Raw genomic sequence first — 23,602 nt, forward strand, 5'->3', positions numbered from 1 at the left:
GATGACTGGATTTGTGGGAGACTCCGTGGACACCGGACAACTGGACAAGAACTCTATATCTGGACAAACAAATAATACAACTGTCAGATTTAGCACAACTTCTCTAACAGCTAGTTGGACACTTTGACATATCATTGATCATGCTTTGTAATAAAACAACCTTTCCAGTAGCATCTTCCTTTTTCTCTTTACCCACTGAAGAACATCAACATGACTTAATATCTGTCTTAAAAAATAAATCATTTTACCTGATTCCAGAATCTAGTTGTCTGATATTGAATAATTCCCCTTGCCACGTTTGTAATATGTACCACTGTTTAAACGTAAACGGAGGACATTTTAGTTTCTGTGCACGTAATAAGGACTGAGACTTGCCATGACACCTTATTGCAGGTGCATGTATTTGCAAAGTAAACGTGCATAAGTAGTAGATATTCCTATGTACCTGCAATAAAAAAAATTTAAACAAATGTACGGTAGCTAAAGCCCAGACTCTTATACTATGGTTGACTGTATAATTAAAATCCTTGGTTCTTCTGTTGGAGAATATATCCTATTTCTAATAATAGTCTGCATTCTGGACACCTGAACTGGAGCTCGACTGATAAGAAGCCTATTGAAGGTTTAATAAAACATCTGAATGGACAGAACCTCCCAGTATATGCAAAATAAAGATACAGACTTACCAGTAGGTTACAGGGCTTTTGGTTATAAAACATTTGAATGGAGAGAACCTCCCAGTATATGCAAAATAAAGATACAGACTTACCAGTAGGTTACAGGGCTTTTAGTTATAAAACATTTGAATGGAGAGAACCTCCCAGTCTACTCAAAATAAAGAGACAGACTTACCGGTAGATGAAAGGGCGTTTGAAGGTACAGTATGTCTTCAGCTGGTTCAGCTCTGTGTTGCAGTGAATGGTGTCTCCACTGTAGCTCATCCTCCTTAGTCCTTCATCTGTGTTCAACTGTGAGTGTGTGAGTATGGACTGAGCCCTCACCTCAAAATAAGGTGTAGAGAACACCCCCTCACCGATGACCCAACACTACAGGGATCCTAACGATCCAATCACCACATGAAGAGAAGGGTGTGGAAACCTGGAAAATGTTCCCCCTGGCAGCCATAGCTCGCTTGGCCGTTAATTCACTGTACACACATCACTAATCCATTTGCATGACTAAAACACTATGTAACAGTACTGTTTTGTCATTTATTAAACAATTATAGTTTAATCAATATTATAGTTTAATAAATATGGAAATAATAATACATTTAAAGAAAGAGAGGTTGGGGTATTTTGGTTCCATTGGTTTGTTTGGGGAATGTGTCATGGGAAGCCATTGCCATTCACACTGATTGGCAATGATGCAACACGCCATTGGAGCCTGACGGAACTTTGGTGGTAAACAACTGATGTAACAATCCAGAAGATCACTTCTGAAATTCAGTGTAACAAAGTGTAATCTGTTACATGGGCATGACATGCATTATTTTGTGATCCGTGAGCCGTGATGACTGTCAGTGGTGTACACATTACATTGGCAGGGAGGATTTTGTGTGTGGCTTCATTGGCGAAAAAGACTCCTTGATGCATAGCCTACATGGGGTGCTTGGCCTGTTATCTGTACAGATGTATAAAATGGCTCCTAATAGCCTACTCTTAATGTCAGAAACTGATCTCATAGTTTGTTTGACCTTTCAGATGACCTCTCAAATTACAGAGCACAGATAGTTCTTTCTTCATTTTCATACAATTATGGAAGAACCGAAACTTAGAGGACTAAAGACATCTACACAACTGAAGGACGCTTTTTTCAATTACAAATTGGAATTAAATGACACTTCGCTATGATGCCACATATTGGTGGTTATCTTTAAAATATTTGAATAAACTTCTCATACAGTGAAAGTCAATCAACACAACTGGATCCAGTCCAGAAGGATTCACCTTTTTAGTTTACTAATTTGTCTGTCTGATTTGTTTCTGTTTGGGTGAATATGGTTCTAACTTCTGTATAACTTTGTGTGTTTATCTTGGTTAATGGTTACAACTCGCCACAGCATCTATTGAAATACAACCCAGGTTTGTTCATCATGTTACTGAATCCAAGGTGGTGTTTACATTAGTTCAATGTTCACACAGGACATATTTTGCTCATATAAAGGAAGACTCCCAGACATGTGCCACTTTCAGCCCGGGCTCTGAGCATCACCTGCAGCCACAAGACAAGGGTTCTGTTTTTTATCATGCAACAGCAGACAAAATATCTAACCAAAGTTAATTTTTTATGTCCCCACATTCAAATGTCATATACATTTTAATTATTCCATTCTGATTTAGTTTCATGTCATTTCCTTGTAATTTCAGTTATCAGTTTCAGGAAATGTCTCATTAGATTGTCAATTTAGAAGAAAATGCCAGCAATGAAACTGCTAGGTTAAAAGGAGATGCCATTTAGTTGAGTTAAATCCCCTTCTCTTGCAAGTATCTCAGAGAAAAGTGACTAGCTGAAGTCACATAATTGAAGAACACATAATGCCAGACATGTTTTCATGCTTCTCCTATCCCACAGACAGTTTGTTGTGTAAAAGTCACAACCCCACCATGCAGCAGTCAGTCATGCAGACGACATGATGCCCCTGGGATGCCATTGCCATTCTGTTTAGTTAGTCTCTGAGAGAGAGATGAACAGCAGAGGAAAACTGCCCTTGGAGTCTCTGAATCAACATGCTTAGTTGTTGCTGCTTTGGGTGCTCTTTTAATTAGTGGGAATTTATGCTTCAAGTGGAATCAGTGGAGTCTAAGATAATCGTAATTAATTAGGAATGTTCATTGTTGTTGTTGTTGTGTCTCAAGCTGGTGAAATGTAGTGTAATAAAAAATGTGAATGTCATAAGTTCATTGTTAATTTGTTTATAGTTATTACATATATAATACATTTTAAACTCATGTTTCTAATGAATAAACCCCACTGTCTCACCATTTCCAAAACTTTGGAAAGACATTACACCAATTCCAATCAAGTTTTTCCTGAGAGTTGTATGCCCAGGCCAAACATAATTATATTCCTTATTGAAATCTCCTCCATTGGATCTGACCTAATAATATCCAAGGGTACAAAATGAATATTGGATGAATTATGTCATACAGTGAGAATGTAGCAGGGCCTTTCCTAATCTGACGGTTACGTGTGAGGCAAGATCCCCCTACTCAACTACAATGGGTGGCATTGATCTGTCAGAGAAGCCAACTATATTATCTCTCAACAGAGAAGATACAAAGATCTCTATCTGAGAGTTGATTATGTAGCTTCTAGTAGTCTGGAAGAGGTGGTTATTTTCTTATTGATAGACAGATCATTTAGCATGGTAGATTTTCTGGTTAGTTACACTGTGTGTCTGTCCATCCCTCCTGTTACAATAACACATACTCAATCAAAGGTTATTCATTTCAACCTGTCCATCAACTTGGCACTGGTGACTTTTATATTTTAACAGAATGAACAAATTGGAAACAAAAACAGTCATCCCGATGAGTTATACAAAAGAAGGGGGAAAAGTGTTTCAGATGTAGACTTATCAGTCAGTCTCTATCTAGACAAACCATACACAACCAGTCTTCATTCTCTCCACCATGGAGGAGAAACACATGAGTCCTATTACATGTCATAGAATAACTGTTATCTTCCTCACTGACACATTTTCTCATTGAGACATTTGTGTACCAACAGTTTTAATAAGATCCTATATTTTCCATAGTTTCCCCGCACTGGCAAACATTGGTTGAGACTACGTTGTTCCCACAATGTAAACATTGCATCAACATGGCTCTTTGATAGATGTTGCAGATTTCTAAATTTAACCCAGGTTACAACCACAAATCAACAACAGGGTTTGGTTGATTTCAAATTGAATTCCTGTTTTCTGTCAACTCAATCAAATATTCATACAAATGTGAAATATTTTCCCAGTGTGCTGTCCGTATAAACATTTTTTAAACCAAAGTAAGTATTCTTTCTATTTTACTGCCATGCTGGAAAAGAGGTTGGAATATTAATTGAGGAGTAATATGAAAGGTCTAAGCTCCCAACTGTGCCATGTAAAATACGACTTGGAGACACCTGCACCCAAAAGCTGTTCAGTCAACATCCTATAACATCCCCCTGAATAGAGGTGACTGCTTCCTAAATTAAGCAAACTTTGTGCAACAAGAGGCTAATATCAAATCTTCAAAACACTGCTGATGACCCTCATCTGGATCAACCCTGTAATACAAAGGAATGGAAGAGAGAAGCTAAAGTGTTCCCAAGGTAAAACACTACAAAATACATGAAAAGGGGGCTGATTATATGACCTTACTGGCATCTTTTGGTCATGTTTATTTTAGTCAAGTGGGAATACTACAATAGAAAGAGGAAAGGATAGGGTGGCATTCACTAACATACAATGCGAAGCAAGATAATCACAAGACCAAATACATACAATCTAACAGGAGAGACAGCTAGGCAGTCAGTCACAGCAGATAGTATTTATACGCAGACATCACAACAGTACCTAATAAGAGTTGCATTGCAAAATCATTACATAGTTGCGTTACATAGCAATTACTGCCACTAAAAAACATATTCTCAATTAGAAATGTAAAGGGATTCAAGACTGAATGGGCCCAGATGACTATGTGGTTTATGAGACCACTGGTTTAGATTCTGGTTTGGTGGGACCATTATAAGTACAGCATTGAAAGAGCAGCAGTATCTTTGCTTGGTCTTAACCTCTCAGCAAACCAGGTCTCACAAACCACATTCTGTTCATCCTGTACTAACATTGCATTACTCATTTTTGACACAAAGGCTCTGAGACACCTCTGTAGGAAGACAGAGAGGAAGTGGCACTATAAAGCCAGTCTTGCATGAATCATTACAGCACATTACATTACATTTGAAGTCTATCAACCAAGGAGGAGTTGTTTTTTCCCACTAGCCAATCCAACATTACTCTTCTCTGAGACCTGTCCCGTTCCAGTGGTCCCTCTGCCACCAGGGACCAGGGCTCAAACACATTCATGAAATACCAATCCTTCTCATCTTCAAGTCTCTTCTACATGCAAACTTCTCTCCTACCCTCTCCACTACTAGATCTCCTTGGCTTGTAGGACATGTGTCACTTTTCTAGTGCTCTCAATTAATTAATTTTAAGGGAAACAAAACAACATTTACATGCTGCTCATGTTCTACTATTAAAATGGTGGCTATATGTACTAGTGCTTCACGTCATGTGCATTTGGCCCACTTAAAGGGTACATAGAGTGACAAACAGTAAATGAGATACTATACAGTCATGGTGTCCTCCTTAGGGTTAAGCTCTCTACAAACTAGTAAGCTCCTCCAGGTCAGGAGAGCCCAGCTTCTCATCTTACCAACTATTTCAATTAGGTTTGAGATACACAAGTGGATATATTGGAATACAATGGGAGAAATATCTATCAAAGTGTGACTGAGATCAAAGTATCTGGAGTAAATGTTTCATAAAATAAATACATTTTGTGTGGTGTGTGTCCAATGGAATCCCTCCAACTAATGTATTTGTACAGGAGCTGTTGTCATGGTGATTGGCAGGGATCCTGTAGCTCCATGTAACGGTTTTAGATTTAGTTCATGATGTCCAATCACATAGCTTATACTGTGATGGGAGGGAGGGTAAACATTAAGTCAGGTTCAATAAGGTAGGATCCTAGTGGATCACAGTAGATCCTTGGAGTGATCGAGGGGGAGTGGAATCCTGGGCAGGTCCCAGTTAGGAATGGTTAGACTATGGTGTTCCAGGCTTTCTGCCCAGTGGGTGAGGCTGACGGTATCAGAGTGAGGGTGGACTCGGGAGTCCCCCCCCCCAGGAGGGGTCGGCCCAGATTAGTGGCAGGCCATTTTAAGTGGAGTGGTCAGTTGGGGAGATCCAGAGGGAGTGGTCAAGTGGGGGGGGTCAAAGTTCAAGGTGCTTTCATCATGCCAGGAGTGGTGAGTTGAGTCTGATGCAGTTGTCTTGTTGTGAGTGGGGGTCAGATAGAGCTGGAGACCAGTATAGTTGTATTATGGTGTCTGTATTCAGATGAAGGTGGAGTCCATGGTGCTGCTGTCGTTCGTGCTCTGGGCGCGAGCCTCAAACAGCTGTTTGATCAGAGCAGACTTCTCCTGCTCCAGCTGAGTGATGCGCTCACTCTTATCAGTCACCTCCTGCACCGGGACGTAGAGAGGGTTGGAGTGGTGGAGAGAGGAGGAGTGGTGGAGAGAGGAAATGAGGAGGGGAGACATGGACAGGGGAGAAGAGAGTTTAAACAAGCTTTTATTGCGCATTTAAGGAGTGTACATACAGAGCTTCAATGCAGCAGGGAAAAGAGAAGAGATAGGTAGAGGTTAGACGATCATAGACGGGCAGTGGTGATGGATATATATACAGTATATATACAGTACATTTAATTGACATCTAACAGCATCTTCAGTTTACCTGGGTAAGAAGGCGGTTCTGGTCCTTCAGTCTCTGAATGGCTTGTGGGGGTGCAGGGGCAGGGGGGTGGGAGCTGGAGGAGATCGCTGTGGGCTGGTTGCCAGAGAATGGGAAAGACTGCTAAGACAGAGAGAGAGAAATAAATAGATTATTCACAATTATTTACCATGTTTCAGTAAAGACTCCAGTGTTTAAGGTTGACTATACTCTCTGTCTAAAACATAGAACGAACATTCAACATCTAATTGCCACTGAGAGGACTCCAGTAAGAGGAAAATAAGTAACTTGACAATTACTGTGGAATTCAAATTGACCTTAGAAATTGCACAGTCATATGAGACAACCATCCCTCATAGGGCGGTGAGGAGGCGGAGTTAGACACAGTCATATGAGACAACCATCCCTCATAGGGCGGTGAGGAGGCGGAGTTAGACACAGTAATATGAGACAACCATCCCTCATAGGGCGGTGAGGAGGCGGAGTTAGACAAAGTCAGGTAATATGTCTTATTTCAAGGTAAATCATCAATACCATTCCAGAGCAGGAAATGAGGTCATTAAGGCAGCGGTTGACTTCCTGCAGTTTGGGAAGCAGAACATCCATGCGACTTTGATTCTGGGATTCTGTGAAGAAATCCTGGTGGGAGAGAGAACGCGAGACAGTAAGAACTAGACAGTTTCAGATAATGTATATATTATCCATACCTACTGTACTGCATTATACATGACCTGGGTTTCAGTTTGTTTTCTTCTATTTGTTGCCTAATGAACAGTCCTTACCGTGCAGTGGTTGCTCTGGCCCACGTGTCTCTGTCTCTCGGTGACGTTGTGGATCTGGGTCTGGTACCACTCTCTAGCCCGCTCCAACACATCCAGACCAGCCAGCAGAGAGTCCTTCTCTTGCTCCAACTCCTTCATCTGCTTCAGCTGGAGCAAGAGGGAGTCAACATCTATCTCACTATCATTGTCAATATGGGTCACTTACCTGAAGTCATCTGTATGCTTGCTGCTTGCTCCTCAAGCTTATACTCACCCTGAGCTCCAAAAAAGGGGTCCCTAATTTACAATCATCTCAGGGTAAATGTTGTAAACTAGCTAAGCTTGCATGTCACATTTATGATGGTAAAAATGCTACATCTCTACATGTTGTCTTGAGACAATGGCCCAGGGCCAATTGTGCCAGAATGGTACCCCAACCTCAAAAGGAGGAGCAATGTTTAGAGGAGCAATCAGCCCTGCGCCATAGCAACGGTGCAGACACCTAAGAATGGGTAAACAGTAGCCACTCCAACAGGCCGTCCTGTCCCAGTGGAGTTCTGCTGACCATCCTGTCCCAGTGGAGTTCTGCTGACCATCCTGTCCCAGTGGCAGGCAGACAGCAATGAGTTCTGCTGACCATCCTGTCCCAGTGGAGTTCTGCTGACCATCCTGTCCCAATGGAGTTCTGCTGACCATCCTGTCCCAGTGTAGTTCTGCTGACTATCCTGTCCCAGTGGCAGGCAGACAGCAATGAGTTCTGCTGACCATCCTGTCCCAGTGGCAGGCAGACAGCAATGAGTTCTGCTGACCATCCTGTCCCAGTGGCAGGCAGACAGCAATGAGTTCTGCTGACCATCCTGTCCCAGTGGCAGGCAGACAGCATTGAGTTCTGCTGACCATCCTGTCCCAGTGGCAGGCAGACAGCAATGAGTTCTGCTGACCATCCTGTCCCAGTGGCAGGCAGACAGCAATTAGTTCTGCTGACCATCCTGTCCCAGTGGCAGGCAGACAGCAATGAGTTCTGCTGACCATCCTGTCCTCCAGTGTCACAGCACAGCACAGGCCCCATTCCTGGCATTCAGCCACCTGATGTGTCATCCACCCTCTCTATCACTGTCGGGAAAACCATGTCTGTACAAAGGCCTATTTCCCAATGATATAATGCAATGGTCAAACCAACCAGCATTGTCAAAGTCTGCTGATACTGTTGTTGTTATCTGATCTGGACTGTAACCAGCCAGGGTAAACCTGTGCCCTCTTGTACCATCATTGCATACTAAACACATTTCCCCTTTCAGCTCTGGCCCTGCTGGGTTGAATGGGAGCCGCAAACAGAGGACAGAGGAGAGGAGAGAGAGGGATGAAAGAGAGAGAGAGCAGAGAAAGACGGAGAGGGGTGGGGGGTTTTGTGCCTAGAATTAAGCGTGACCCAGTGTCAGGCTGTGTGTTTGTGTGGTGGGCCACAGGCATAGGGAATGATAGAAAAGTTAGAGAGGGGAGAGGGGGGTACAGGAGGGGGAGGGTATCATGTCCCAGCTGGCTGACAAGGCTAACATCACTAGTGTTACAATGACAACTGCTACCATACAACTGCTAGGGCTAGAGCAACAATATGACAACTAGGGGTTTACAGGTTATCAACAAGACACAACCTGATACAAACCCACACTAGCACTGTCTACTGGCACTGTCCACTAGCTTCAACAACTCATTAACCACAGACACAGAACAGAACTGTCAAACATTCAGCTAGTTGACAAGCAGTTATCACTCTCTGACTCTGCTCATAGCATATATATACATGGCAACTCCTCAAACAAGACTCTCCTCCAGTCTAATTATCCTTCCTTCTCTTCCTCTCTCCTACTCTTTACCGTCCTTTCTCCTGTAGTTGTTCTCACTCACCCAAAGGAAAAAGTGCAGTGCCTTGCTGCTGTACAGACTGCTGCTGAGAGGGATGAAGACAGTGGTGTAGGCTGCCCAGACGGCTGTCCAGGCTGGGCCGGGTGGACCAAGCAAGTCCCCTGCTTCCAGGCCCCTGGGTCCGACCCGGCTCATTACCATGTGGACAGGCAATCAGAGGGGGGAGGAGGGAGGGGGAGGGGGAGCAGCTCCCTCTATAACTCCACACAGAGAAAGAGTGGAAGGAGAGAGGAAAAGACAGAGAAAGAGGGACAGAGAGAGTAGGGCTCAGAGAAATGAGAGGCAGGGGGATAGAGAAAGAGAGCGAGGGAGAGAGAGGAGGCATGGAATGGGGGCAGGAGATTGGGAGGGCCACAGAGGAAGAGGGGTTGGACTGAGAAAAAAGAGGGAGGGGTGTAGGGAGAGGGGTGGAATGGGGGAGTGAATGGTGGGTGTTAGCCAACAGAAACAAAGTGACAGAGAGCAGTAGAAGTCTGCACAGAGCAGAGAGGCCTGTTTATCCTTGAAACTGTTCTCTGCTTCACCCCTACTCTAGATAAAAAGTGAACTGACCCCTAACATGAACCCCATCACTGAACATCACTAGCAGTGAGAAGATGGTTGTTTGACTGCCTCTCTTAAATCTGTGCATATGCAACAGTGTGTGTGCGTGTATGTGTGTGAGTGTGTGTGTGTGTGCGTGTGTGTGCACTCGCGTAAGTACCATTCCATAACCCACTCCGTTGGTGATGGTGTGGCGTCTCTGCTCATCTCGGCTCCGCCCATGGTGTCTGGAGGCAGTGAATCCCGTGGCTGACTCACTCTGGGACCTCGGCAAACCAGCCTCCACAATACCTGGACCAGAGAAAGGGCAGGAAGGGGTGGTCAGAAAGATTCTTAGCTGATTTCACCAACTGACTTCCAGATCTTGTCTGGAACACAGGTATCAACTGTCTGGTTAGTACAACGTACAGTGAGTTCCAAAACTATTGGGACAGTGAAGATTATGTTGTTGTTTTGGCTCTGTACTCCAGCACTTTGGATACAATGACTACGAGGTTAAAGTGCAGACTGTCAGCTATAATTTGAGGGTATTTTCATCCATATTGGGTGAACTGTTTAGAAATTACAGCACTTTTTCTACATAGTCCCCCCATTTTAGGGGACCAAAAGTATTGAGACAAATTCACTTATATGTGTATTAAAGTAGTAGAAAGTTAAGCATTTAGTTTCATATTCATAGCACAATGACTACATCAAGCTTGTGACTCTACAAACTTATTGGATGCATTTTATTGTTTGTTTTGTTTGTGTTTCAGATTATTTTGTGCCCAATAGAAATTAATGGTAAATAATGTATTGCGTCATTTTGGAGTCACTTTTATTGTAAATAAGAATAGAATATGTTTCTAAACACTTCTACATTAATGTGGATGCTACCATGATTACGGATAACCCTGAATGAGTGAGAAAATTACAGACGCACAAATATCATACCCCCCAAAAAAATGCTACCCTCCCCTGTTATTGTAATGGTGAGAGGTTAGCATGTCTTGGGGGTATGATATTTGTGCATCTGTAACTTTCCCACACCATTATTCACAATTCCTTTAAATTAAAGCTGACAGTCTGCACTTTAACCTCATAGTCATTGTATCATTTCAAACCCAAAGTGCTGGAGTACAGAGCCAAAACAACAACAAATGTGTCACTGTCCCAATACTGTTACGAGTTCTGAGTTCTGTATATGCTTCTGGGTACCCATCACCTAACACATCAAATGAAAACATAACCATTTGCTGTAAGGAAGAACATAAACTTTAGGTACATGTTAGTGTTTGGGTATTTTGCTCTTATATAATGTTAGTATCAAATACATAGAGCTAGGTGGACATGAAAGCCAGAGATGAACTCAGAGAGAAGTTCTGACTCACTCTGTTGTGTTCAGTGGATCAAGGTTTTTATCTATGATAGAACTGAACTGTGTCTCCCAAACTAGAATCACCAGAGATAACATCAGACTAACACATTGTCACCACAAACCCACCCCAAATCCTGCGAGTTTGTGAGAGACAGAGACATCCTGCTCTGCTATGGTGGCCACATGAGGGAGCTAACCTCCCTGCTAACCAATATCAACTGAGAGGCAAGAGGTTTCCCTCTGGTTGTATTTAATGGGGACAAATTACAATTCTGAGGGTGATGAGAAGAAAATGCAAGACCTTATGCATAGAAAAACAGTTCATGTGATAGTAGATAACAGAGCAGAACAAACATGATACTCTTCCATGTTGTATCATGACTCCCAGAAATCCTGTTAATCGGTAACTGGATATACAGTGGTGTGAGAAAGTGTTTGCCCCCTTCCTGATTTCTTATTTGTTTGCATGTTTGTCACACTTAAATGTTTCAGATCAAACACATTTAAATATTAGTCAAAGATAACACAAGTAAACACAAATTGCAGTTTTGAAATGAAGGTTGTTATTATTAAGGGAAAACTAAATCCAAACCCACATGGCCCTGTGTGAAAAAGTGATTGCCCCCTACAACCTAATAACTGGTTGGGCCACCCTTAGCAGCAACAACTGCAATCAAACGTGTGCGATAACTTGCAATGAGTCTTTTACAGCGCTGGGGAGGAATTTTGACCCACTCATCTTTGCAGAATTGTTGTAATTCAGCCACATTGGAGGGTTTGAGAGCATGAACTGCCTTTTTAAGGTCATGCCACAGCATCTCAATAGGATTCAGGTCAGGACTTTACTAGGCCACTCCAAAGTCTTCATTTTGTTTTTCTTCAGCCATTCAGAGGTGGACTTGCTGGTGTGTTTTGGATCATTGTCCTGCTGCAGAACCCAAGTTCGCTTCAGCTTGAGGTCACGAACAGATGGCCGAACATTCTCCTTCAGGATTTTTTGGTAGACAGTTCCATTTATCACAGCATGTCTTCCAGGTCCTGAAGCAGCAAAACAGGCCCAGACCATCACACTACCACCACCATATTTTACTGTTGGTATGATGTTCTTTTTCTGAAATGCGGTGTTACTTTTACGCCAGATGTAATGGGACACACACCTTCCAAAAAGTTCAACTTTTGTCTCGTCAGTCCACAGAGTATTTTCCCAAAGGTCTTGGGGATCATCAAGATGTTTTCTGGCAAAAATGAGACGAGCCTTAATGTTCTTTTTGCTCAGCGGTGGTTTTCGTCTTGGAACTCTGCCATGCAGGCCATTTTTTCCCAGTCTCTTTACTTGTGTTATCTTTGACTAATATTTGTTTGATGATCTGAAACATTTAAGTGTGACAAACATGCAAACAAATAATAAATCAGGAAGGGGGCAAACACTTTTTCACACCACTGTAGTTCCCTGAGGACAGAATTATGTGGGGTTCAGAGAGGCCAAGGGAAATATGTAAAGCACCGAGTTTAGTGTTTCTAGATAATCTTCAAGTTGGACTGTGGCACCCAAAGAGGATATTGTTTACCAGTGTAGGTAAGCCTTATTTGCACAACTTATAACAGTATTGCTAATTGAAATGTTTTCCCCTGTCGATGTGTCATTTCCCATTTGGTCTGAACACATAAACACAACAGGTGTCAGTACATGCATTGTTTTCCCATTCCAGCAGCAAGAAATTGTGATGAAAAACGATTTTGATTGTACAGCACAGAGGAGGGGTTAGGTTGAGAGAGCATGTGAGAAAGAGCCAGTCAGTGAGAGAGAGTATAAGGATGATAGAGAGCGAGACAGTGAGAGAGACAGTAAGAAGAGTTAGTTAGTAATGAGATCATCATATCAGGGTCAGAATCTGCCCTACAGAGCATGAATGCTGCTCAGCTAAAGATAAGATGGTGGCCCACGGGGGAACCTGTAGGCTTATTCTATCACACTCAACTGATCTAGACTCAGCTATGGAAATGTAATTTAATTTGCACTCATTACAGAGCCTCTTTATCACTTGGATGGAAGGCTGACAATATTTTTACATTTACTGTAGCATTGTCTCTTATTAACTCAGTGTTGATGGAAATATTGACATTTTCACATATGGCACTGACTATCCCTGTGCTACATTCCTAACTCTGTTGTGCTGTGAATGAATAACATTCCAGGCAGTTGACAGACGTCTTTATAGCAGTTTCTATTGCTCCATCCACAGGTGATGTCATGTTGTCTTGAGCAGTAACGGCTGAAAAAGAATGTCCCTCCTGTCCTTATGAGCTCACTCTGCCCCTCCCCTGTTGTCTGTGTCTGTGTCTGTGTGTGTGTGTGTGTGTGTGTGTGTGTCTGGCTCCAGAGCCAGTTTTTCCTGAGTTGAGTTGTTCCTCACGCCTCACAGCTAATCTGCAGTCAGACGGGTCAGGAAGGCAAGCTTTGACAAGCTCTCTCTCTCTCTGTCCAACCTCTTCCACACAGCCTCCTCCGCCTGTCTGGCTGCCTACAGCTCACTGCTCAGATACACAGAGATAGAACAGCAGGAACTGCAGCCATGAAAAATGCTAAATCTTTCCTAATGTTTAGAGCATCGTATAGCATGGATGTCATGTCCCCCACACAGTGATGCTGTCCAGATGCTGCCTTTAAAAGCGTGGGTATTATTTTCCAGTGCTCCAGTGGAGTGATACTTGTTATTATGCCTTCAATTCAGCATAACCTTGGCAGGACACTAAAGCATTGGGGTCAGTAGCTCTGTAAACCATAGCCCATAATCCAGCTCCAGCCGCTGGCCCATTACCCTGCTCCAATACCACATCAGCCTCTTCACTGAGTACCACAGGGGCAGCTGTGACCTCTATCCATGGTTTTGGACATCCCCCAAGAAGAGGCTGCATCCCAAATGGCACTCTATTCCCTATATAAGGCACTACTTTGGGACGCAATCAGAGAGAGAGAGAGAGAGAGAGAGAGAGAGAGAGAGAGAGAGAGAGAGAGAGAGAGAGAGAGAGAGAGAGAGAGAGAGAGAGAGAGAGAGAGAGAGAGAGAGAGAGAGAGAGAGAGAGAGAGAGAGAGTGAGAGAGAGAGAGAGAGAGAGAGAGAGAGAGAGAGAGAGAGAGAGAGAGAGAGAGAGAGAGAGAGAGAGAGAGAGAGAGAGAGAGAGAGAGAGAGAGAGAGAGAGAGAGAGAGAGAGAGAGAGAGAGAGAGAGAGAGAGAGAGAGAGAGAGAGAGAGAGAGAGAGAGAGAGAGAGAGAGAGAGAGAGAGAGAGAGAGAGAGACAGAGAGAGAGAGAGAGAGAGAGAGAGAGAGTGAGAGAGAGAGAGAGAGAGAGAGAGAGAGAGAGAGAGAGAGAGAGAGAAGAGAGAGAGAGAGAGAGAGAGAGAGAGAGAGAGAGAGAGAGAGAGGCGGAGAGAGAGAGAGAGAGTGAGAGAGAGAGAGAGAGAGAAGAGAGAGAGAGAGAGAGAGAGAGAGAGAGAGAGAGAGAGAGAGAGAGACAGAGAGAGAGAGAGAGAGAGAGAGAAAGAGAGAGAGAGAGAGAGAGAGAGAGAGAGAGAGAGAGAGAGAGAGAGAGAGAGAGAGAGAGAGAGAGAGAGAGAGAGAGAGAGGAGAGAGAGAGAGAGAGAGAGAGAGAGAGAGAGAGAGAGAGAGAGAGAGAGAGAGAGAGAGAGAGAGAGAGAGAGAGAGAGAGAGAGAGAGAGTAATGGTCGCTTGTTCAGGGGTGGGCAGGATTTCACCGCTGACGTGCCTCAATTACCCTGCGTGTGGTAATCTGTGCTAATCCAGCGGGTTTGCTGGGGGAGTTTACATCGCCATTCAACACACTTTCCAATCCCATGTAGATGCTCCTGTAGAGTGGCTCTGTGGCACTGATGTAAGTAGCTAGCCAGGGCCTCCAGGCTGCTGCTTCATGGACATGTCACCGTTATAGCTCCAGACAGTCACAGTTATACAGACAGACAGGCTCGGAGCAGTGCCATTAGAGAGAGAGAGAGAGAGAGAGAGTGTGTGTGTGTGTGTGAGAGTGAGAAAGGATGTGTGTGTGTGTGGGCGTGCTTGCGTGACACATGTGACAAAGCAGGATTTTTCCCATGGCTTTCCCAACCTCAGTGAACACAGGCCAGTCTAATGAGGGACACCAGGAAAGGACCGGGAAAGGTTGGGCTGATGATTCTGTTAGGAGCAGCCCAGACCCCAGTCTAAACTCTGGCTAAGCATCCAGAGGATTTTGTGACTCACTCTGGACAAGCTGGAGGTCAATTACTCAATTACACACTCTTCACTGGAGCGGAGAGATTTAAAAGGCTACCAGGGCTTTGAAATAATGGTGGTTAGTTAGCTGAGCTCAACCATTAGTAAAAACCCAGAGAGTGTGGAAGGATTGACCCCTAGCTGTGGCCCCTAGCTGTGGGCTCTGGTTCTCTGTTTTAATGTGGCCATTTGGCAGTGGTTCCAGTGGTTCCAGGGCTAGAACATTTACAGCAGCAGTGTAGCTGGTCTTATCATCTTCACAGAGAGGGAGAGAACAAACATTTAGCAGGCGCTATCGACAATGATCAGTGGAGAAAAGTTGTGATGGACTACTTTTCTGCACAAGGTCAGTGTGAACCAGAATGACTTGACACAACAACGGGCCAAACAAGTTGTAGCTAGCTACAAACCAAATGGAAAAGACACACTTGAAACGTACATCCATGTATACGGGTAAGAGTCTAGCTACATTTTCAGATATTATACATTTCTAATTTTGTCAGAAAGTCGTTTTCATTGAAAATTAAAGAGTACTGTTAGCTAGCTAGCAAATGTTAGGTTGCTGGCTCGCTAACTAACATTACGTGTATGATCTGTGTAGTAATATTATTCGTATCTCAGGAAGCCATTTGCATTGCTAGTTATAGCCTAATGTTAGCTAGCTAGCTAACATTGAACCTAGTTGGTTAGTTTGAGCTACCTGCAGATTCATACTCCAGCATATCATGCATAGTGGCTAGCTATGACAATCCGTTTGTACTGTAGCTATGGGCTGGGATTATGGTTAATTGTTTAGCTAGCTAGCTGGCTACATGTCTAAACAAAAGACTCCACTTCGCAAGAGAATGATTACATGACCCATCAAGTTAGCCAGGTATGTCTGGGGGTGGTTATGGCCATCTATTGTATTTCATGAACATGTGTACATGTCTAGACAATAGTGACCCATCCACTTAGCTAGATGTGGTTGAGGGGTGGTTATAGCATTTCTTTCAGATGACCCATCAATTTAGACAAGTGTCTGTGTAAGCATCATCTAATAGGCTAATTATACAATATTTATAAATATTTTTTCTCTGGACACTTTCAAAGTCAGATTAGGATATAGGCCAAGTACTAGATGAAGTGTGTTTTGTAAAGAGATGGGTGGGGCTAAGGCTTAAGAGGGTGTGAACGATGCTGAATAGGTGTAGACAATGAAGAGCTCTTCAGTAGGTGTACCAAAACATTCAAGGGACATTTTCTCAAACGTGGGGTTACAAGTTTATCAACTTTCAAAGCATAATTACTTTACCATTGTTCCTCAACTGCAGTGTATGATATACCATTTTGTAGCTCTGAGTCCCTACATGTATCCAATGTAAAAAACACAATTTCAAATGTTGCTAGTCTACATAAGACCGAATGGAGGCGGTGGTCACATATAGCCAATTTTGACTTTGCAGCTGTTCCATCTAGCAGAAATCGCTCAGTTCTGCCTCCAGGGCAAGATTCATGACAATAAACGTCAACCTGCGAGACTGCATGCATCAAGAGCTCAGAAGGCAGCTGACATTTAGTCCAGTTGTGGAAAATGTACCCAATTGTCATACTTGAGTAAAAGTAAAGATACCTTAATAGAAAATGACTCAAGTAAAAGCTAAAGTCACCCAGTAAAATACTACTTGAGTAAAAAAAGTACCCAAATGTATACTTGAGTAAAAGTCAAGATACCTTAATAGAAAATGACTCAAGTAAAAGCTAAAGTCACCCAGTAAAATACTACTTGAGTAAAAGTCTTAAAAATATCTGGTTTTAATTATACTTAAGTATCAAAAGTAAATGTAATTGCTAAAATATACTTAAGTATTAAAAGTAAAAGTATAAATAGTTTCAAATTCCTTATATTAAGCAAACCAGACGGCACCATTTTCGTGTTTTTTATTTATTTTACAGATAGCCAGGGGCACACTCCAACACTCAGACATAATTTACAAACGAAGCATTTGTGTTTAGTGTGTCCAGAGGATCAGAGGCAATAGAGATGACCAGGTATGTTCTCTTGATAATTGTGTGATTTTGACCATTTTCCTGTCTTGCTAAGCATTCAAATTGTAACGAGTACTTTTGGTGTCAGGGAAAATGTATGGAGTAAAAAGTACATGACCTTCTTTAGAAATGTAGTGAAGTAAAAGTAGTCAAAAATATAAATAGTAAAGTACAGAAAAAACTACTTAGGTAGTACTTTAAAGTATGTTTACTTAAGTACTTTACACCACTGATTTAGTCTGATGCTAAACATGTTGTAACCTGTAACTCGTGTGTGTGTTTCATACTGCTCTATGTCCACACCTGGGTCAATGAGACTGAGGCGGCAGAATAGTCCTGACCTGTTTACAACCCACTTGATCTTATTACTGAGTGACGATCATTGAGCTTTACATAATTGAGTCTTTCCTGATCGCTTAGCCTAGTGAGAAACAAAATACACACACCGGCCTCACCCTACAAGAATCTGAAGTCAAATGTCTTCTGTTTGCTGATGATCTGGTGCTTCTGTCACCAACCAAGGAGGGCCTACAGCAGCACCTAGATCTTCTGCACAGATTCTGTCAGACCTGGGCCCTGACAGTAAATCTCAGTAAGACAAAAATAATGGTGTTCCAAAAAAGGTCCAGTTGCCAGGACCACAAATACAAATTCCATCTAGACACCGTTGCCCTAGAGCACACAAAAAACTATACATACCTCGGCCTAAACATCAGCGCCACAGGTAACTTCCACAAAGCTGTGAACGATCTGAGAGACAAGGCAAGAAGGGCCTTCCTATGCCATCAAAAGGATAAAATTTGAACATACCAATTAGGATCTGGCTAAAAATACTTGAATCAGTTATAGAACCCATTGCCCTTTATGGTTCTGAGGTCTGGGGTCCGCTCACCAGCAAGAATTCACAAAATGGGACAAACACCAAATTGAGACTCTGCATGCAGAATTCTGCAAAAACATCCTCTGTGTACAACGTAAAACACCAAATAATGCATGCAGAGCAGAATTAGGCCAATACCCGCTAATTATCAAAATCCAGAAAAGAGCCGTTAAATTCTATAACCACTTAAAAGGTTATAGAATTTACTTACTCCTGAGTGGCGCATTGGTCTAAGGCACTGCATCGCAGTGCTAACTGTGCCACTAGAGATCCTGGTTCAAATCCAGGCTCTGTCGCAGCCGGCCGCGACTGGGAGACTCATGGGTGGCGCACAATTGGCCCAGGGTAGGGAGGGAATGGCCGGCAGGGATGTAGCTCAGTTGATAGAGCATGGCGTTTGCAACGCCAGGGTTGTGGGTTCGATTCCCACGGGGGGCCAGTATAAAAAAAACAAATGTATTCACTAACTGTAAGTTGCTCTGGATAAGAGTGTCTGCTAAATGACTAAAATGTAAAAGGAAGCGATTCCCAAACCTTCCATAACAAAGCCATCACCTACAGAGAGATGAACTTGGAGGAGAGTCCCCTAAGTAAGCTTGTCCTGGGGCTCTGTTCACAAACACACACAGCCCCAGGACAACAACAACAACAACAACACAACTAGACCCAACCAAATCATGAGAAAACAAAAAGAGAATTACTTGACACATTGGAAAGAACAAACAAAAAAACTGAGCAAACTAGAATGCTATTTGGCCCTAAACAAAGAGTACACAGTGGCAGAATACCTGACCACTGTGACTGACCCAAACGTAAGGAAAGCTTTGACTATGTACAGACTCAGTGAGCATAGCCTTGCTATTGAGAAAGGCTGCCGTAGGAAGACAGGCTATGTGCACACTGCCCACAAAATGAGGTGGAAACTGAGCTGCACTTCCTAACCTCCTGCCACATGTATGACCATATTAGAGACACATATTTCCCTCAGATTACAGCGATCCACAAAGTATTTGAAAACAAACCCAATTTTGATAAATTCCCTTACAGTGTGCCATCACAGCTGCAATATTTGTGACCTGTTGCCACAAGAAAAGGGCAAACACCATTGTAAATACAACCCATATTTATGTTTATTTATTTTCCCATTTGTACTTTAACTATTTGCACATTGTTACAACACTGTATATATACATAATATTACATTTGAAATGTCTTTATTCTTTTGAAACTTCTGAGTGTAATGTTTACTGTTAATATTTATTGTTTATTTCACTTTTGTTTACTATCTACTTCACTTGCTTTGGCAATGTTAACACACGTTTCCCATGCCAATAAAGCCCTTAAATTGAAATTGAAATTGAAATAGAGAGAGAGAGAGAGAGAGAGAGAAGAGAGAGAGAGAGAGATGGATGACTGGTCTTGATCTTAGATAATTAATCTATCCTGCAGACCCACTCAATACTCATTCAAATATGTATTTAATTTATCACAATGTGAAATCAATCAAGAGTGACATTCAAACTTACTTGGTTTTTGGAGGCTTGGTGACTCGAGCGCAAGGGACTCTATGGACCTCACCCGACTCTGCTGTGGATGCGCTTGCTTCCCCACCCGAACCGAATCCGCTCGATACGAATCGCTTTCGAGCACAATGGGATTCCGTTCCAAACTTCTGCCTGTTCTCTCATAACCCGCATTGGTGTACCGCATGGGACCACCTGCGGTAGAAGTGACTGGGTATCCAGTTTTCCCCTCCTCATGTCTGGACCGAATCTGAAGTGAGGACGCGCGGTTGTGATTCGTATTGTTGGTCCCGTTGCTCGGATCCAGTGGAATAACTTTGTTTTCAATCCGAGTTCCGACAGAGCAGGCAGAGAGCGGGGCAGGTTTTTGCGCTGGCAGATGGTGCTGTTTGGAGTGCGGGTGTGCTTGTTGCGGATGCACCGCAGCCTGGCCCTTAATTTGGTTGTTGTTGTCCGGGTTCAGCATGGAGTATCGCAGCCCCGCCACGAAGCGCTCAAATGTCAGGCAACCATGCCGTGGGGCCACCCGCCTCAGGCACTCCAGCACCCCGCCGGGCAAATCATGAGTATCTGCCCCTTGCCATCGACTCTCAATCTCCGATATGTGCACATACCCTCTCTTCCCGTCATCAAGGATGTCAAAGAGTGTCCTTAAACTGTGTAAAAATGCTTTGGGTAACCCATCTGTTGAATATTCCGGGTCTTTCGGCTGCATTTTACCGGTTCTGCCTGTCTTGCCTTCTCTTCTTGTGCCAATCCTACCGTAAATTGTCGACGACCCGTTCAATTCGCAGCTCCGATCAGTTGCTATCAGAGCCATTAATTTATCAATCGTTGAACTGAATGATGGCAAACTCAAACCTCACCAAGATATATCTTATAAAGTGGTTATAACGTCGTATTACTTTGCGCGTGATACAAACATTATTCGTTTGTAATAGGTAGCCTAGCCTACACCACCTTTGTATTTAGCTTATAGGCTATATTTATAAAAAATTGATTAGAAATTCCACCAGCTTCTCTTTATGCCTTCCCTTAAAGAAACTCTGCTTTCCCTCCCCGGATTTGCGGCTCCAGGATACTTTTTTCCAACAGGACAGTCCTTCAAACGTCTGCGCAGATTTGTCTAGGGACTCAGCCATTGGTCATCGTCAGAATTGCCGTGCGCTTATTGGTAGGAGCTTGTGGAAGGCAGAAGTTTGAGTTGTGCTTTTGTTATTCATAGAGCCGGACGTTATTCACCCCAGGATTCATACCCAACCCACTTTATGAGTGAGGAAATATGTTTGTTTACCCTACCTGTGGATAATAATAATAATAATAATAATAATAATAATAATAATAACATGCCATTAAGCAGACGCTTTTATCCAAAGCGATTTACAGTCATGCGTGCATAATTTTTTTTTATGTGTATGGGTGGTCCCACTACCTTGGCGTTACAAACGCCGTGCTCTACCAGCTGAGCTACAGAGGATCTTATTGTAAAAACAAAAAAAGAGGCAGTCTTTTCCCAATATGTTTATAATAACGCTTATACATAGTATCAGGCTTATGATACATTGTAGCCTATGAGTGATACATTGTAAATTTGAACATTGTATCACAGCTACATTCCATAAATGAAAGTGTTTTAACAGACTATGCCACTTATATTTCAGAATTTTTGACATATAGGGCTTTGTAAGTTTTATATGACCAAACATATCATAAAATATCTTTAGAAAAAAGGTTATTATAACTAACACAAGTCACAACAATCTCTTCTTTCCTCCATGTAGATACATCATTAGAGAAGGGTAGTCACTTCCAGTCCCATTTTATCCTTAAGCCTCGCTTGCTCAGACTTGAATTCTTCTCTCATCCCTTGAGGCCAACTTTTAATTTGATGTAATTTAGTTTCACACTGTCACTGGGAATGCTGCAACTTATATAGGCTACATTTATGATGTATCCCTGTTTCTACTCCCTCCTCGCCTCTCACTGTAAACCAACCAACACAGCACTAGTCATTATTGATAACATATTGATTGTGGAAACAGACTCACTGAATGCCTGAGGGTGAGATCAAATTGATTGTCATAGTAAAGGATCTGACCATTGCATACAGTAGAAAGTCCTACACATACAGTGGCTTTGGTCATTCATGGAGGGAATTATCCTAACAGTAAACCCCGTTTGGCTACTCCACCAGGGTCAGCAAGTTCACTCTCCTATGTAGTAGCATAGATAGAGAAAGAGATGGTGTGTGTGTGTGTGCATGCGCATGTGTGTGTGCACGTGATGGAGAGATAGACTGCACTGTCCAATGTGAGTGGTGTTCTTTTACTGATCGGCAGGTTCACAGGGTCAGACAATTTCATCCTCAATTCTCTACCAGCCTCCCTCCCCTCCCTCTTTTCCTTTTACCCTGTCTCTCTCCCCCTGTCACGCACATACACTGCCACAGTCACACAAACACATGCGTGCACACACACTACAGTGCCCACAGTTCATGAGTGGAAGCTAAATCAACAGTGCCCTGAGGGAATTATCCCTGACCCTGGTATTGTTTATCTTACTTATTAGAACCATAGGTATACCCACACCCCACTGGCCAACTCAGACCCCAAGCCAGCACACACACACACAATATATCATTTATATATTTTACAGTGGAAGACAGAGAGAAGTGGAAGTACATTTAGGCCATGGAGGCTAAAGGAGAGAACAGATAGTGGCAAGTCTTTCTCTCATTTAGCCTTCAGATTAGACTGTGAATGTTTATCCCCAAATAATGAAACCAATCCAGTCCTCGTCTATGACAATCCAAGCCTTCATTCTGTTCCTGCTCCTCTGGTGTTTCTGGAGCCTAGCATTGTTAAGAGGGTTTCTTTAAGCACTTATCTGGGTGCCTAAGGGACTGGACTTTGGTCACCTTGTTTCTCCGGGTAGTTATGTGTAAAAATAAGTGAGAAACAAAAACACATATTTGCACGAAATTGAAAAGGAAACTAGTTCAGCTATGCAAATGTTGCCACGGTAGGGTTTTAGATACAATACAATCGCATTGTGTTCTATTGACATACATACTGATTTTTACCACCCATGAAAGCTGATCCTGTGTTTTTTTTATAACAATACTGATGCAAAGGACTGATATCTTAGCCAAATCCTTCTAGTCTAAGCCATCTATCGAATCCATCATGTGACAGGCGGCTTATGAAGAGACAAATGTGTCCTTGTTCTTGGAAGCATTGTTTATCAGTGTAAATACCAAACTACATGGTAATGACACACTGTGCCTCTAGTATGTATGAAGACCGAATATCAGACCAATTCAAATATGCCTGTTAGCACTAGTTCAAGTATGATTTTTTGATGGCCTTCAGAAAAGGATCTTGAACCATACTACATCGTCATGTTTTACCCAGCGGCAGTATATTTTTAATCCTTTCAGACTCTACTCTAGAGAAGACTGAACTTCACTAAAAAATCTAATACAATTTTATTGGTTGCGTACACATATTTTGCAGATATTATCGCGGGTGTAGTGAAATGCTTATGTTCCTAGCTCCAAAAGTGCAGTAATACCTAACAAAACAAAACAATAGATACAAATCCCCAAAATAAAAATGAAGAAATTAAGAAATATCAGAACGAGCAATGTCAGAGTCCAGAATATAAATATATATGTATTTAATGGTGTGTATAGACAGTATGGACAGTATAGGAATAGAAAAGGTGTGTACAGCAGTAGTTATATAGGATGAGCCTTGACTAGAATACAGCATATACATATGAAGTTGGTAAAGCAGTATGTAAACATGATTAAAGTGACCAGT

At 42.6% G+C, this 23,602-nt stretch overlaps 1 protein-coding gene across 2 annotated transcripts; it reads right to left on the bottom strand.

Annotated features, from left to right (window-relative positions):
• Positions 1 to 4,341: 4,341 nt before the first annotated feature.
• LOC121582536 (suppressor APC domain-containing protein 2) lies at positions 4,342 to 20,841 on the bottom strand. Of its 2 annotated transcripts, none has more exons than XM_041898409.2 (6): positions 19,782 to 20,841; positions 9,884 to 10,014; positions 7,279 to 7,425; positions 7,031 to 7,135; positions 6,500 to 6,616; positions 4,342 to 6,228 (listed from the first exon to the last, which is right to left on the bottom strand). In XM_041898409.2, exons 1-6 carry the CDS (start codon positions 20,596 to 20,598, stop codon positions 6,100 to 6,102), a joined length of 1,446 nt encoding a protein of 481 aa, XP_041754343.1. In that variant the 5' UTR covers positions 20,599 to 20,841; the 3' UTR covers positions 4,342 to 6,099. The 2 variants fall into 2 exon arrangements, with proteins under 2 accessions (XP_041754343.1, XP_041754342.1); XM_041898408.2 differs by having other exon boundaries at positions 6,500 to 6,619.
• Between the last annotated feature and the right edge of the window lie 2,761 nt (positions 20,842 to 23,602).

Source organism: Coregonus clupeaformis, chromosome 15, assembly GCF_020615455.1.
Source record: "Coregonus clupeaformis isolate EN_2021a chromosome 15, ASM2061545v1, whole genome shotgun sequence".
NCBI lineage: Eukaryota > Metazoa > Chordata > Actinopteri > Salmoniformes > Salmonidae > Coregonus > Coregonus clupeaformis.